General features: G+C 42.7%; 1 protein-coding gene across 1 annotated transcript in view; it reads right to left on the bottom strand.

Moving 5' to 3' along the window:
* Positions 1–14,167, bottom strand: part of shank2b (SH3 and multiple ankyrin repeat domains 2b) — a 1,006,494-nt gene that overhangs the window by 761,701 nt on the left and 230,626 nt on the right. The window contains exon 7 of the mRNA XM_059652213.1: positions 6,209–6,360. Coding sequence (XP_059508196.1) covers positions 6,209–6,360 — 152 coding nt within the window. The remainder of the gene's footprint in view (positions 1–6,208; positions 6,361–14,167) is intronic.

Raw genomic sequence — 14,167 nt, forward strand, 5'->3', positions numbered from 1 at the left:
GGACAGAATGTTGTATCTCCGTCTTTGCTGGTCACTGCCCATTTGTTTCAGTAACATTCAGTCTTCCTGGAAAGGTCTTAGGGCAGGGACTTTTGACTTGCTATTGGCAAGTTGCTGAGGGTATTGCTGACTGATACATTGTTGTGCCTCCAGATATATTGTCTGCTCTCCTCTATGGGTTGGAACTCCTGTCCATGTCCAGTCTCATTTCAGTGATCAACACCTTCCACCCTGCCTCAGCGGGATCATTGAAATTCTGGTCTATGTTACAGAAATGAAGGAAAGGCAATGGAATAGCTCTTAGAAGATCCACAATAATGTGGCAAAATACAAAGGATATAGCTCTTAGGAAAGGGTGAGCAGGCTGAGGTTTGTTCTTTGAAACTCAAATTTCTTCAGAATGATGAAGAACTATGATGAGATAGGAACAGGGAAGGTGCTTCTACTTGTGGTAAGATGTGGTGTAAAGGCATGTTTCCGAAGGGGTTAATCTTCACATTACATTGGTTCCACTCACTCTGCTGGTGGAGACACTGAGCTCTCCTAAAGCTTTCAGAAGGAGTAGATGGAGCATTACCCTAAGGTCCCAAATATTCTGCTTGACCAAATGGGGTTGTATTTATTGTAAACATTCAATAAACCTTCCGGCTATCTCCATCAGACATCTCTGTGTCTCTACCAAGAGAGTAGCCCAATGGTCAGCTGGGACTATAGAGAATTTATTTTAGAACAGGGTCTCTTCTGTAGATACTCTGTCATTAATCACTCGATAGACCCAAGACAAGGGAAGATTGGTGGTAGCAAATAACCTCAAGCATCCTTCATCCTGGACTAACGGACTGGGAGAGGTGGCTAATACGGAAAAGTACAATGTGTAACTGGGAGACAAATAGAAGTAGATGTCTTGACCAAATTCAAGAAAAGCAGAGGGTGGTTAAAGTGTGCAGCTTGCTACTGTCCAGAATAATTGAGGTGAATTGCATAGACATGTCAAAGTAGTGGCTGGGTTATTAAGAGTGAGATGAAGAATAGTGGGATGTGCAAATTGGGTTCAAGAGGTAAAAGTGGAAATTGCTAGAGAAAAATCAGCAGTTCGGGCAGCATCTGTGGAGATAAAGTACCATTAATATTTCAGGTCCAGAAACCCTTTAGCAGAACTGACCATAGCTAGAGATGGAGCCCAGAGAGAGAGAGAGAGAGAGAGAGAGAGAGAGAGAGAGAGAGAGAGAGAGAGAGAGAGAGAGAGAGAGAGAGAGAGAGAGAGAGAGAGAGAGAATGGACAGATAAAGGAAAGGGTAAAGGTCAGTGTGGGGGCATGAATAACTGCAAATGGTGGTGGCTGACTATGGATCGTTTGTGGTTGTAGTCTCTGTGAGAACAGGGCCTGGTGCAGCGTTTAGGTTAACAACATGAGAGTGCTCCTAGCTGCTATAGGTTCTGAGGAAGGGTCACTGGACACAAAGTGTTAACTGTTTTCTCTCCACAGATGCTGCCAGATTCCCTGCATGCACAGATCTTCCAGCTTTTACTTGGTAAAGGCAGAAACCCTCAGTTCTTTGTTTTATTTTAAATAAAGAGGTATTTGGGGAGGCCCATGCAAAGCATAACCGTTAGCATTGAGCAACAAAACCAAAACAACTGCACATGATAGAAATCAAACAAAAACAAAAACAAACAGAAATTGTTGGAATAATTAACAGGTCTGGCAGTATCTGTGTAGAGAAATCAGAGTTAGAGCTTTGAATGCTTTCATCATGGCAGAGCAGTTGGGTTGAGTGACCTGTTTCTGTGCAGAACGCAATGTCTAATTCCTGATAAAACATCTGACAACAGTTTAGTTTCATGCCTTGTTCTGGGGAGCCCTCTTTTGGCCAGCTGGCTAAATAAATATGGTTCAGCCTCAGAGACTGTGTTTTCATTTTGTCTAAGTTCAAATTTACAAGTTCATAAAGATTCAATGTGACCTGGAAATACAAAATGACCATTAAATGTTTTATTTTGACAACAGGAATAATTCCTAACTCATCACATCTCACTTTCCTGTTAGGTAAACACCGAGACATCAATTATATAAAAAACAAACAGAAGAAGTTTGGCTAAAACTGGTTTAAATATTTACATTTTAATATCAACAGCAGCAAGATTCAAGAACTTTATTGATAATGGGATGCTTCAGTCATTCTAATATAGACTGAAATTATAAAGGGTAAGGAAGGGAGGGTGTTCCTAAAGTTTATACAATGTGTGTCCAGCAGTTTGGAACAAGTTCTAGAAATGAAGTTGTGCATGTTTTAAGAAGGGAGCATTTGGGAACGAGTGTTCATAATATAATCAAGTTCCAAACAGATATCACAAAAAGCAAGGAATGATCAAAAATGAGGTCATCCCTCTGCTTCCTTGTGAAAAATATCTCACTTTCTAGCTTTGCTCCCTAACCCTGCAAATGTGTGAGAAATGGACTTTGTAAAATGCTGATGGAATCTGCCTACACCATTCTTTCAGCTAGTCCAGTGGATCCTAACAGATCCTGTGTGGAAAAAACCCTAATATCCACTCTAGATGTTTTGCTAATTATTTTAATTCAGCATCTTTCAGGTTTAATTTTTAAATTTGAGGTCAAGAACTTCGTGCTCAAATAGTTTCCAGGTGCTAGCCCCATGCTCCATCACAATGTTCAAATGTAAATGCTCATATTAGACTGGTAATGAGCGCAGAGCCTAATGAGGGATGAGGAGGGGGACCTGGAAGTGACAGAGGGCTGCATGCAGACAGCAACCATGATGCAGCCCATTGCTGAGTTACAGAAGAGGGTGACTGCACCTAGGAGGAAATGTGGCTTCGACCACAGGAAGTAGTCCCATAGGTAAAAGAAAGAGACCTGGATGATCAGACAGTGTCTAACACAGGTTTTCAACGTGAGCAAATGCAAGGTATTGCACTTTGGAAAAAAAGAATACAGGCATGGACTATTTTCTAAATGGTGAAAAAATTCGTAAAGCAGAAGTACAAAGGGATCTGGGAATGCTAGTCCAGGATTCTCTAAAGGCTAACTTGCAGGTAGAGTCCGTGATTAAGAAAGCGAATGTAATGTTGACATTTATCTCAAGACGGTTGGAATATAAAAGCAGCGATATGCTTCTGAGACTTTATAAAGCTCTAGTTAGGCCCCATTTAGAATACTGTGTCCAACTTTGGGGCCCACACCTCAGGAAGGACATACTAGCCCTGGAGCGTGTCCAGAGGAGATTCACACGGATGATCCCTGGAATGGTAGGTTTAACGTACGATGAATGGCCAAGGATCCTGGGATTGTACTCATTAGGGTTTAGAAGGTTGAGGGGAGATCTAATAGAAACTTACAAGATAATGTATGGTTTAGAAGGGGTGGATGCTAGGAAGTTGTTTCCGTTAGGCAGGGAGACTAGGACCCGTGGGCACAGCCTTAAAATTAGAGGGGGTAAATTTAAAATGGAAATGAGACAACATTTCTTCAGCCAGAGTGTGGTGGGCTTGTGGAATTCATTGCCACAGAGTGCAGTGGAGGCCAGGACATTAGATGCCTTCAAGGCAGAGATCGACAAATTTGCACCATACAAAAACAACCATGACTTCTGGCTGGACTGCGCGCATTTGACTCTTAAACAAGCTCCTCCTTGACTGAAAGGATTTGTTAAACTTTAGAGCAAGAACCTTAAAATGGATCTTATTTGCTTCTTGTGAAGTTTTAGAGTTTTCCCATCACTATGCTACTCCCACGTGTTGGGTTAAAGACCCTGCAACAGTCAAAATGGAATCAGTTTAAATTATTACAATGTCCAAATGACCCTGACGAAGTTTAGCTTTCTTTCCTACTGAGTCAGGCCCACCCTTTCTCCAAGCAGCAAGACTGGATCTGTCAGAAATAACAGCAAGGCTTCTCCAACCAGGCTCCACTGGTCAGTTTAAAGAGCTTGCCAAGTTCTCTTGACTTGAGCAAAAAAAAAGTCCATGATAATTCTTAATAATTCAGTAATACTTGGACCAGAGTCTTTCCAGCAATTTCTATGTTTATTTTAGACTTCTGGTATTTGTAATACTTTGCTTTTGTGCCAGAACTATATTCCCACCTTGTTTCTCAGAAGCTACATCACTGCATGATCACTCTCAAAGTTCCACTGCCTCTGACTGCCATGATCTGCTGGACACACACACACACACACACACACCCCTCTGTAAGCCAAGTTATTATTTACCGTGTATAATTTGAATGATGTCACCGTGATTTTATTTCTTTTGGCTTAGTGACTGTAAGCAGGCTATGGTGGAAACCTACCTGTTGGAAGGAAACACGGTGGCTCAGTGGTTAGCACTGCAGCCTCACAGCACCAGGGACCCGGGATCAATTCCCACCTCAGGTGACTGTGTGGAGTTTGCACATTCTCCCCGTGTCTGCATGGGTTTCCTCCAGGTGCTCCAGTTTCCTCCCATAGTCCAAAGATGTGCAGGTTAGGTGGTTTGGCCGTGCTAAGTTGCCCATAGTGTTCAGGGATGTCTGGGTTATAGGGGGATAGGTCTGGGAGGGATGCTTCAAGGGTCAGTGTGGACTTGTTGGGCCAAAGGGCCTGTTTCCACACTGTAGGGCATCTAATGTAATCAAGAAATTGATACCCTGAAGAACTAGATTATGGGAATTTGTTGGTAGGGCACAGCCATTTGCTTACAGCCAGATATTTTAAACTGAGTTGGAGCAGACAGGAAACTTGTTCTACTGTTTCTGTGACCAAGAACGTGGCTTTCCCAGCGCAGCACTGGAAATTAGAGATAGAACAGAGTAAGCTGCATCGTCACATTGACAAAGACTCCAGAGTGAGACAGAGTTAGAGTTAGAGTGAGTATCTTCAGATTTAATTTGAAGATAAATTCGGGGCAGAAAGCAAAAGAGTTGATTTAATAAAGGTTTCTGCAAGAAATGAAATCTCCAGAGTTCAAAGTGAGCAGGAGAGAAAATGAAGCAGAACGGACTCAAAGGGCACTTCTGTATTGTATGACTTGATGACTCTACAAAGGCGTAGATCAAGGGACCCAACATTGAGACCAGTGGCAATGTGATGTTATGAGTGCACAGGAAGCAGCTGATTGGTCAGTATTTTACTTTAAAGTACTTAGCATGTCCTAAAATTTCACAGGGTTAGGTATCATTGTGTTTGATGTAGCTTTTTTTATGTTGTACCTTAGGTTGTTTTGTTATAGGTGCCATACAAATGCAAATTCTTATTTTCTGCATTATATTGCATTTGCTATTTGACTGGCAATTTCATTTCTGAAATTGGACTGATCAGTCTGTAGTCATCAATTCAACCTTCTCCACATTTTTGAATCAGGTTGAAATTTTTCAGATGAAGTCTATCCACTGTCGAAGGAGGATTGACAACGTGGCCATAAAGCATTGGAGAAGAGTTAGGCCATTCAGCCCATCAAATCTGTTCCACCATGGGTGATAGTTTCTCAACTTCGTTTCCTGCCTTCTCTCTAAAACTCTTGATCTTTTACTAATCCAGAACCCAACCATGTCTGTCTAAAGACACTCCACAGCCCTTTGCAGCAATGAGTCCCACAGATTCGCCACCCTCTTGCTGAAGAAGTTCCTCCTCATCTCAGTACTAAATGGTCATCCCTTCACTCAGAGTCTGTGGACTCAGGTCCTAACCTCTTCTACTAGAGAAAACAGCTTATCCACTCTATCCAGGCCTTTCAGTGTTCTGTAAGTTTCAATGAGGTCCCCTTCATCCTCTAAGCTCCATCCAGTACAGACCCAGAGTCCTCAACTGCTCTGATTGAGAGAGACTGTTATCGCGTGATTGCAGTGAATGAAGTTTGTAGAACTGGGGAAGAGAATGTTTTCATTAATGGAAGAATTGAGGACAAGGAGGCATAGCTTTAAAATCAGAAACAGACAATTCAGAGAATAGTTAGGAAAAATCTGGAAATATTTCAGTCAAGTGCCGATAGAATTGTGGAACTCCCACACTTAAAAAGGAGAAGCTGTTAGGTTAATTAATAAGCTAATTAATCTGGTTAACAGACTGAGGGAGATTTTTAAAAGATGAGGGTATTGAAGAATGTTGTGTCAAAAGGTTAGCTGACTGGATTAAGAATACATCACCAGTGTTCTTATGGAAAGGCAGACCAGTTTAGAAGGGCTGCATGGCCTCTTGCTCCTTGATCTTACCATAAGTGCAGTTTGGTTTTTGGCCCTTGCAGCTTTGTGCAGAGGTGTCACACCATCTTTGGCTCGGAAATCCAGATGAGCACCACCGTTCCTCAAAGCTTTGATTACTTCCACTGGGACCTCCAGATGAGCTGCTAACGTCAATGGAGTTTCTGTGGAGATGAAGTCAACATCTGATTAATCACCTGGCTCACAGTCTCCAGAACCTCACAGTACAGCATCTCTCATACACAGGCTCCCTGCCCTAGAACTTCACAGTTCAGTGTCTCTCATAGTTTTCAGATCATGAAGCTGATAAATGCTTAATTAAGTGATTACACTCATTTATAAGAACTGAGTGAGACAATAAATTGCAGGCACCTGGTTGTAAATACACAGGTTACAAGCTAATAAATTTAAATGGTGTAATCAACCCAAACCAAACCAAACATCATTATCATCTAATTCATTAAAAATTAGCTGATTTGAAAAGTTTTGTCAGTCATAGTGTCTGTTTGATGCCGCAGCTGTGTTTGATTACATTCTAATACTGTGATATGACAGCTATGTATCTATAAAGATCAATGGCAAGGAACTCCCCCTTCTGTTTCTGTACTCACAACCTGATACAAACCAATTATACAAACCTCAACGGCTGTGCACATATGGACAGCAGGTTATAATTCATCATCACCCTCTCCAAGGCAATTCAGTATAGACAATAAATGCTGGCCAAGACAGTGACACCCTCATCCTGTGGATTTTATTCTTTCCTTTGTAATAATACTTTTGGCATCATTCAACATGAGTTGTAATGACCTCTGACCCTGGAGGAATATGGCAGTAAGTTCTGGATTGAATTGGTTCAGGGCAAAGGGGTATCATTCAATGTCTATTTAAAGTTAAATATTCTGCAGTTTTTATTATTATTCCGGATCACAAAGCGAAAGGTTTGGGTCATATGGATAATCTGAGGTAGAGGCAGAGTTGTCGGAAGCGAAGCAGAGACACTGGACCTGGTAGGGACAGTGTGATTACAGTGTGACTACAGCCTGTTATGAAAGAGGAGGTTGAACTTACTGCCTCGTTCACTTGGCAGGTGGGTTTCACTCATTGGCTCGTATCCCAGTACTGAGACTTGGCCACACCATCACCATGGCCTTGCTGTACTGAAGGACCACGCTGACACTGCATATAGCTGCAATGGGTCACTCAGTGGGACCTGGGTCAGTTTTACTTTTTGCCCCTGGAACCCAAAACAGAGTGAAGGAAGGCCCAATGCATAAATCTCAGGCAGTTTTGCTAGGGCTGCCAAAGCCATTAACTTGATGACCCAACTTAAAATGAAAGGTAATCTCTGCTACTGCCCTCAAAATAATGGGAAGTTTACTTCTGTGTAACTATCAATCTCACCAAAACCAAAATACCAACAATTATCCACACTGGCACAAAACTGAAGAGACTTTAAAGTTGCATGAAAGATTTTCATTAGGCTTCCTTTCAGGATTCATCGTGGTGGCCTTTTCAAATATAAGAATCAGGAGCAGAAGTATGCCTTTCAGCCCCGTGATCATCGCTGATCTGAGCACCCCTTATTCCCACAGAACCCTGATAAATAAGCAAGGGGACTACTGAAATAACTCCGCAAAGGCTAGTATCCCATCACCAAGTCACCCTTTATTTAAACATGGAGCGTTCTTGACACAGATCCAGCTCCCTCCCAGCCAGCTCTCAGAGTGAACAGGATGTCTGACACTCTTGTTTATAACTGTCAGCCAGGACTCCCAACAGGACCAGAGTAACAGCCCCAATCAGGAACTCGTATTCTATGAAGTCCACCTGGCTGATCTTGTTACAATCACTACAGTTCTCAGACCATAAGACCATAAGACATAGGAGTGGAAGTAAGGCCACTCGGCCCATCAAGTCCACTCCGCCATTTAAATCATGGCTGATGGGCATTTCAACATCACTTCCCTGCACTCTCCCCATGGCCCTTGTTTCGTTTTGAGATCAAGAATTTGTTGATCGCTGCCTTGAAGGCATCCAATGTCCCGGCCTCCACTGCACTCTGCGGCAATGAATTCCACAAGCCCACCACTCTCTGGCTGAAGAAATGTCGTCTCATTTCAGTTTTAAATTTACCCCCTCTAATTTTAAGGCTGTGTTGAAGGCATCCAATGTCCCGGCCTCCACTGCACTCTGCGGCAATGAATTCCACAAGCCCACCACTCTCTGGCTGAAGAAATGTCGTCTCATTTCAGTTTTAAATTTATCCCCTCTAATTTTAAGGCTGTGTCCACAGGTCCTAGTCTCCCCACCTAACGGAAACAACTTCCTAGCGTCCACCCCTTCTAAACCACGCGTTATCTTGTAAGTTTCTATTAGATCTCCCCTCAACCTTCTAAACTCTATTGAGCACAATCCCAGGATCCTTAGCCGTTCATCATATGCTAAACCTACCATTCCAGGGATCATCCGTGTGAATCTCCGCTGGACACGCTCCAGGGCTAGTATGTCCTTCCTGAGGTGTGGGCCCAAAATTGGACACAGTATTCTAAATGGGGCCTAACTAGAGCTTTATTAAAGCCTCAGAAGCATATCGCTGCTTTTATATTCCAACCCTCTTGAGATAAACGACAACATTACATTCGCTTTCTTAATTACGGACTCTACCTGCAAGTTAACCTTTAGAGAATCCATGACCAACACTCCCAGATCCCTTTGCACTTCTGATTTGTGAATTTTCTCACCGTTTGGAAAATAGTCCATGCCTGTATTCTTTTTTCCAAAGTGCAAAACCTCACATTTACTCACATTGAATTTAATCAGCCATTTCCTGGATCACTCTCATAAACTGTCTAAATCTTTCTGCAGCTTCCCCACCTCCTCAGTACTACCTGCCTGTCCACCTATCTTCGTATTATCAGCAAACTTCGCCAGAATGCCCCCAGTCCTTTCATCCAGATCATTAATGTATAAGATGAACAGCTGTGGCCCCAACATTGAACCCTGCGGGACACCACTCATCACCAGTTGCCATTCCGAGAAAGAGCCTTTTATCCCAACTCTCTGCCTTCTGTCAGACAGCCAACCCTCAATCCAAGCCAGCAGCTCACCTCAAACACCATGGGCCCTCACCTTGCTCAGCAGCCTCCCGTGAGGCACTGTATCAAAGGCCTTTTGGAAGTCTAGATAGATAACATCCACTGGGTTTCCCTGGTTGAACATACTTGTTACCTCTTCAAAGAATTCTAACAGGTTTGTCAGGCACGACCTCCCCTTACTAAAACCATGCTGACTTGTTTTAATCTGACCCTGCACTTCCAGGAATTTAGAAATTTCATCCTTGACAATGGATTCTAGAATTTTACCAACTACCGAGGTTAGGCTAATCGGCCTGTAATTTTACATCTTTTGCCTTGATCCTTTCTTAATCAAGGGAGTTATAACAGCAATGTTCCAATCACCTGGGACTTTCCCTGACTCCAGTGACTTTTGAAAGATCACAACCAAAGCCTCCGCTATTTCCTCAGCCACCTCCTTCAGAACTCTAGGATGTAGCCCATCGGGGCCAGGAGATTTATCAATTTTTAGACCCTTTAGCTTTTCTAGCACTTTCTCTTTTGTAATGCCTACTGTACTCAACTCTGCCCCCGGCTCTTCCTAATTGATGGCATATTACTCATGTCTTCCACTGTGAAGACTGACACAAAGTACTTATTAAGTTCTTCAGCTATTTCCTTATCTCCCATCTCTAGCCTTCCAGCATCAATTTGGAGAGACCCAGTGTCTACTTTTGCCTCTTGTTTGTTTCTTATGTATTGAAAGAAGCTTTTACTATCATTTCTAATATTAATAGCTAGCCTACCTTCATATTTGATCCTCTCCTTCCTTATTTCTCTCTTTGTTATCCTCTGTTTGTTTTTGTAGCCTTCCCAATCTTCTGATTTCCCAGTGCTCTTGGCCACTTTATAGGCTGTCTCTTTTTCTTTGATACATTTCCTGACTTCCTTTGTCAGCCATGGCTGTCTAATGCCACCCCGGATAATCTTTCTTTTCTTTGGGATGAACCTCTGTCCTGTGTCCTCAATTACACCCAGAAACTCCTTCCATTGTTGCTCTATTGTCTTCCCCGCTAGGCTCTGCTTCCAGTCGATTTTTGTCAATTTCTCTCTCATGCCCCTGTAATTACCTTTATTTAACTGTAACACCATTACATCCGATTTTGCCTTCTCTCTTACAAACTGCAGACTGAACTCTACCATATTCCGATCGCTGCCTCCCAAGTGTTTCCTTCCTTTAAGGTCTTTTATAAAGTCAGGCTCATTACATAGCACTAAGTCCAGAATAGCCTGCTCCCTTGTGGGCTCCATCACAAGCTGTTCCAAAAAGCCATCCTGCAAACATTCCATGAATTCCCTTTCTATGGATCCACCGGCAACATTATTCACCCAAGCCACCTGCATATTGAAGTCCCCCATGATCACTGTGACCTTGCCTTTCTGACATGCCCCATCGATTTCTCGGTGCATCTTGCGCCCCTGGTCCTGATCACTGTTAGGAGGTCTGTACATAACTCCCATTATAGTTTTTTTGCCTTTGTGGTTCCTCAATTCCACCCACACAGACTCCACATCCTCTGGCCCTAGATTTAATTCCATTCTTAACTAACAAGGCAACTCCACCCCCTCTGCCCACCTCCCTGTCTTTTCGATATGTTGTGAATCCTTGGATGTTTAACTGCCAGTCCTGAACTCCCTGCAACCATGTCTCTGTGATGCCTACCACATCATAATCCTTCAAGAGGATTTGTGCTGTTAATTCATCTACTTTGTTTCGAATACTACGAGCATTTAGATCATGTGTCTTAATGCTAGCTTTCTTATCATTATTAGAAAGGTTGGAAATCCCAAAATGTCTTAAGCTATCCTTCCTTTTTGCTGTATTCCTAGTCTGCCTTGAGCTTAAATCCACCTGTACACATGCTATCCTGTTGCTTATCTTTCCATTTAACTCCATACTCCCTGTCTCTTTCACTTTCTCTTCCCCCTGACTCAGAAGTTTAAAGTCCTACTGACCACCCTATTTATCCTTTTCGCTAGAACACTGGTTCCAGATTGGTTCAGGTGGAGACCGTCCCAACGGTACAGAACCCCCCGGTTCCAAAACTGATGCCAATGCCCCATGAAATGGAATTCCTCTTTCCCACACCAATTCCTTAGCCACGTGTTTACTTCCCTAACTTTCTTTTCCCTATACCAATTAGCACGTGGCTCAGGCAGTAATCCGGAGATTATGACCCTTGAGGACCCGTACTTCAGTTTCTTTCCTAGTGCTTCATAATCCCTGAACTGGTCCTCTACCCTAGCTTTGCCTGTGTTGTTAGTCCCAACGTGGACCATAACAACTGGATCCTCCCCCTCCCCCTCCCGCTCCAATATCCTTTCAACCCGGTCGGAGATGTCCTGCACCCTGGCAACAGGCAGGCAACACACCATGCGGGGCTCCCGATCCGGCTTGAATAGGATACTATCTGTCTCCCTAATAATAGAATCCCCTATAACAACTACCTGTCTTTTTGCTCCCCGCTCTTGAATGGCCTTCTGCACCACGGTGCCGTGGTCAGCTGGCTCATCCTGTCCACAGTCCTTTCCCTCATCCTCTATCTTATCAAGAATCCATTCACCTCTACCTTAAAAGATTCTACTTCCACCACCACTTGAGAATGAGAGTTTCTCTGTGATTGAAGACTCACCAACCTCTGAGAAAAGGTTGCTCCTGACAAGTAAGCGCCAATTTTTAATAGGAAATGTCTACAGGGTGAAATCTTCCCGATTAATTCAGAGTTAGTGTGCCACTCTCACCTGGATAGCAGTCCAGACATCAAATAGTACAAAATTATTCAAAATATTCCTTCTCATAATGACAGACAACAATTTGTATTAATGTGTTGAATGACCTCTCCTATTTGCTGTACATTCAGAAGGGAAAATTAAACCTCTAAAAATCACGACAAATTCTCAACGAATGGTTTAGCCATGTATATGGAGCGGTACTATCTGAAAGTCCATGGACTCGCAAGGACGGCAAGAAAGGATCATGAAAGGAAACTTGTAATTGACACTGAGACAATAAGAATGGATTTTATTGTTGTATAAGGGGGTCTGGTTGGTTCACAGTATTATTGGCCCATTGAATGCTGAATGTCGGGATACTGTCAGTGGCCAATGGGAAATGGCAGATGTATTGAATGACTGTTGTCCTTCAGTATTCAGAGCAGAAAAGGAGGAAAGCTTACTGGAAATCCCAAACAAACTGACAGAGGATCATTTCCCTGTTCGGAAAAAAAATTAGCTTAAGTAAATCATCAATAACGAAGAAATTAGTGGAACTGAATGTTGCCGGGGTTGGAGGGTTTGAGTGACAGGGTGAAGCTAAATGGGCTGGGGTTGTCTTCCCTGGAGTATTGGAGGTTGACGGTGACCTTATAGAGGTTTATAAAATCATCAGGAGCATTGATATGGTGAATAGCCAAGATTGTTTCCCCAGGATGAGGGGAGTCCAAAACTAGAGGGAACAGGTTTAAGGTGAGAGGGAAAAGATTTAAAAGGAACCTAAGGGACAACTTTTTCATGCAGAGGTTGGTATGTGAATAGAATGAGCTGCCAGAGAAAGTGGTGGAGGCTGGTACAATGACAACATTTAAAAGCATCTGGATGGGTCTATGAATAGGTAGAGTTTAGAGGGAAATGGTCCAAATGCTGGTGAACGGGACTAGATTTATATAGGATATCTGGTCGGCATGGACACGTCGGACTGAAGTGTCTGTTTCCATGCTGTACATCTCTATGGCTCGAAAAAGAGTGACAAATCCCCAGGACCTGGTGTTCCCATCCACTGATGTTAAACCAAGTAGGAGAGTACATTCTCATGGCCGAACCATTGTTCTCCGGATTCAAGAATTGTAATAGTGTATTGTAAATTAGCACATGTTGTTTCCCTCTTTAAGAATGGTGACAGAGGGAAACCAGGCCATTGCAAACTAGTTAGACTAGCATGTGTGGTAGGGAAATTGTTTTAGACTGTAATTAAGGGCAAGGTAACTGATCACCTCAAATTTTCAGTTAATCAGGGAGAGTCAGCATGGATTCATGAAGGGTAGGCTGGGCTTGATAAACCATACTGTTTGGTAGACGTAATGAGATGGACAGAGATAAGGCAATGGATGTTGTTTATCTGGACTTCCAAAAGGTTTTTGATGAAGTCCCACACAAGATATTGTAGTCTAAAGTGGAAGTCCATGGAATTGGGAAAAATTTACTAACCTGGATAAAAAAAATTGGTTGTGTGGCAGGAAACAGAGAGTTGAAATGATGGGTAAGTAATCAAGTTGGCAGGATGTGACAAGTAGTGTCCTACAGGGATTATATTGGGGCTTCAATTATTCCCAGTATTCATTAACAACTTGGATGATGGTATTAAAAGTTAAGTATCCAAATTTGCTGACAACACAAGACTGGGTAGCATTGTTCACATGAAATTACAACAGAACATTGATAGATTATGTGAATGGACAACGCTGTGGCAGATGGATTTTAATATAAGCAAGTGTGAAGTTATTCATTTCAGACTAGAAAGGGATCAATCAGGGTTTTTTTCTCAGAAGGCACAAAGTTAAATACTAGGGATGCCCAACAGGATTTGGGGGGGTCAGGCGCACACCTCTTTAAAATGCCACAAACAAGTACAGAAAATAGTCAAGAAGGAAATCTTTGTGTGGAGCCAGAAGACAGACTGACAGACACATATACACACACACACACACACAAGCACGCACGCACGCACGCACGCACGCACGCACGCACACACACACACGTCAATCGATGGGGTGAATTTGTATTTGCAGATATGTTCTATTTTCTTCAAAAAGCACACAATTTGTAGACAGTCAGCCAGTATGGTGTTTTATAAATTCCT

Source organism: Stegostoma tigrinum, chromosome 17 (genome assembly GCF_030684315.1).
Source record: "Stegostoma tigrinum isolate sSteTig4 chromosome 17, sSteTig4.hap1, whole genome shotgun sequence".
Lineage (NCBI taxonomy): Eukaryota > Metazoa > Chordata > Chondrichthyes > Orectolobiformes > Stegostomatidae > Stegostoma > Stegostoma tigrinum.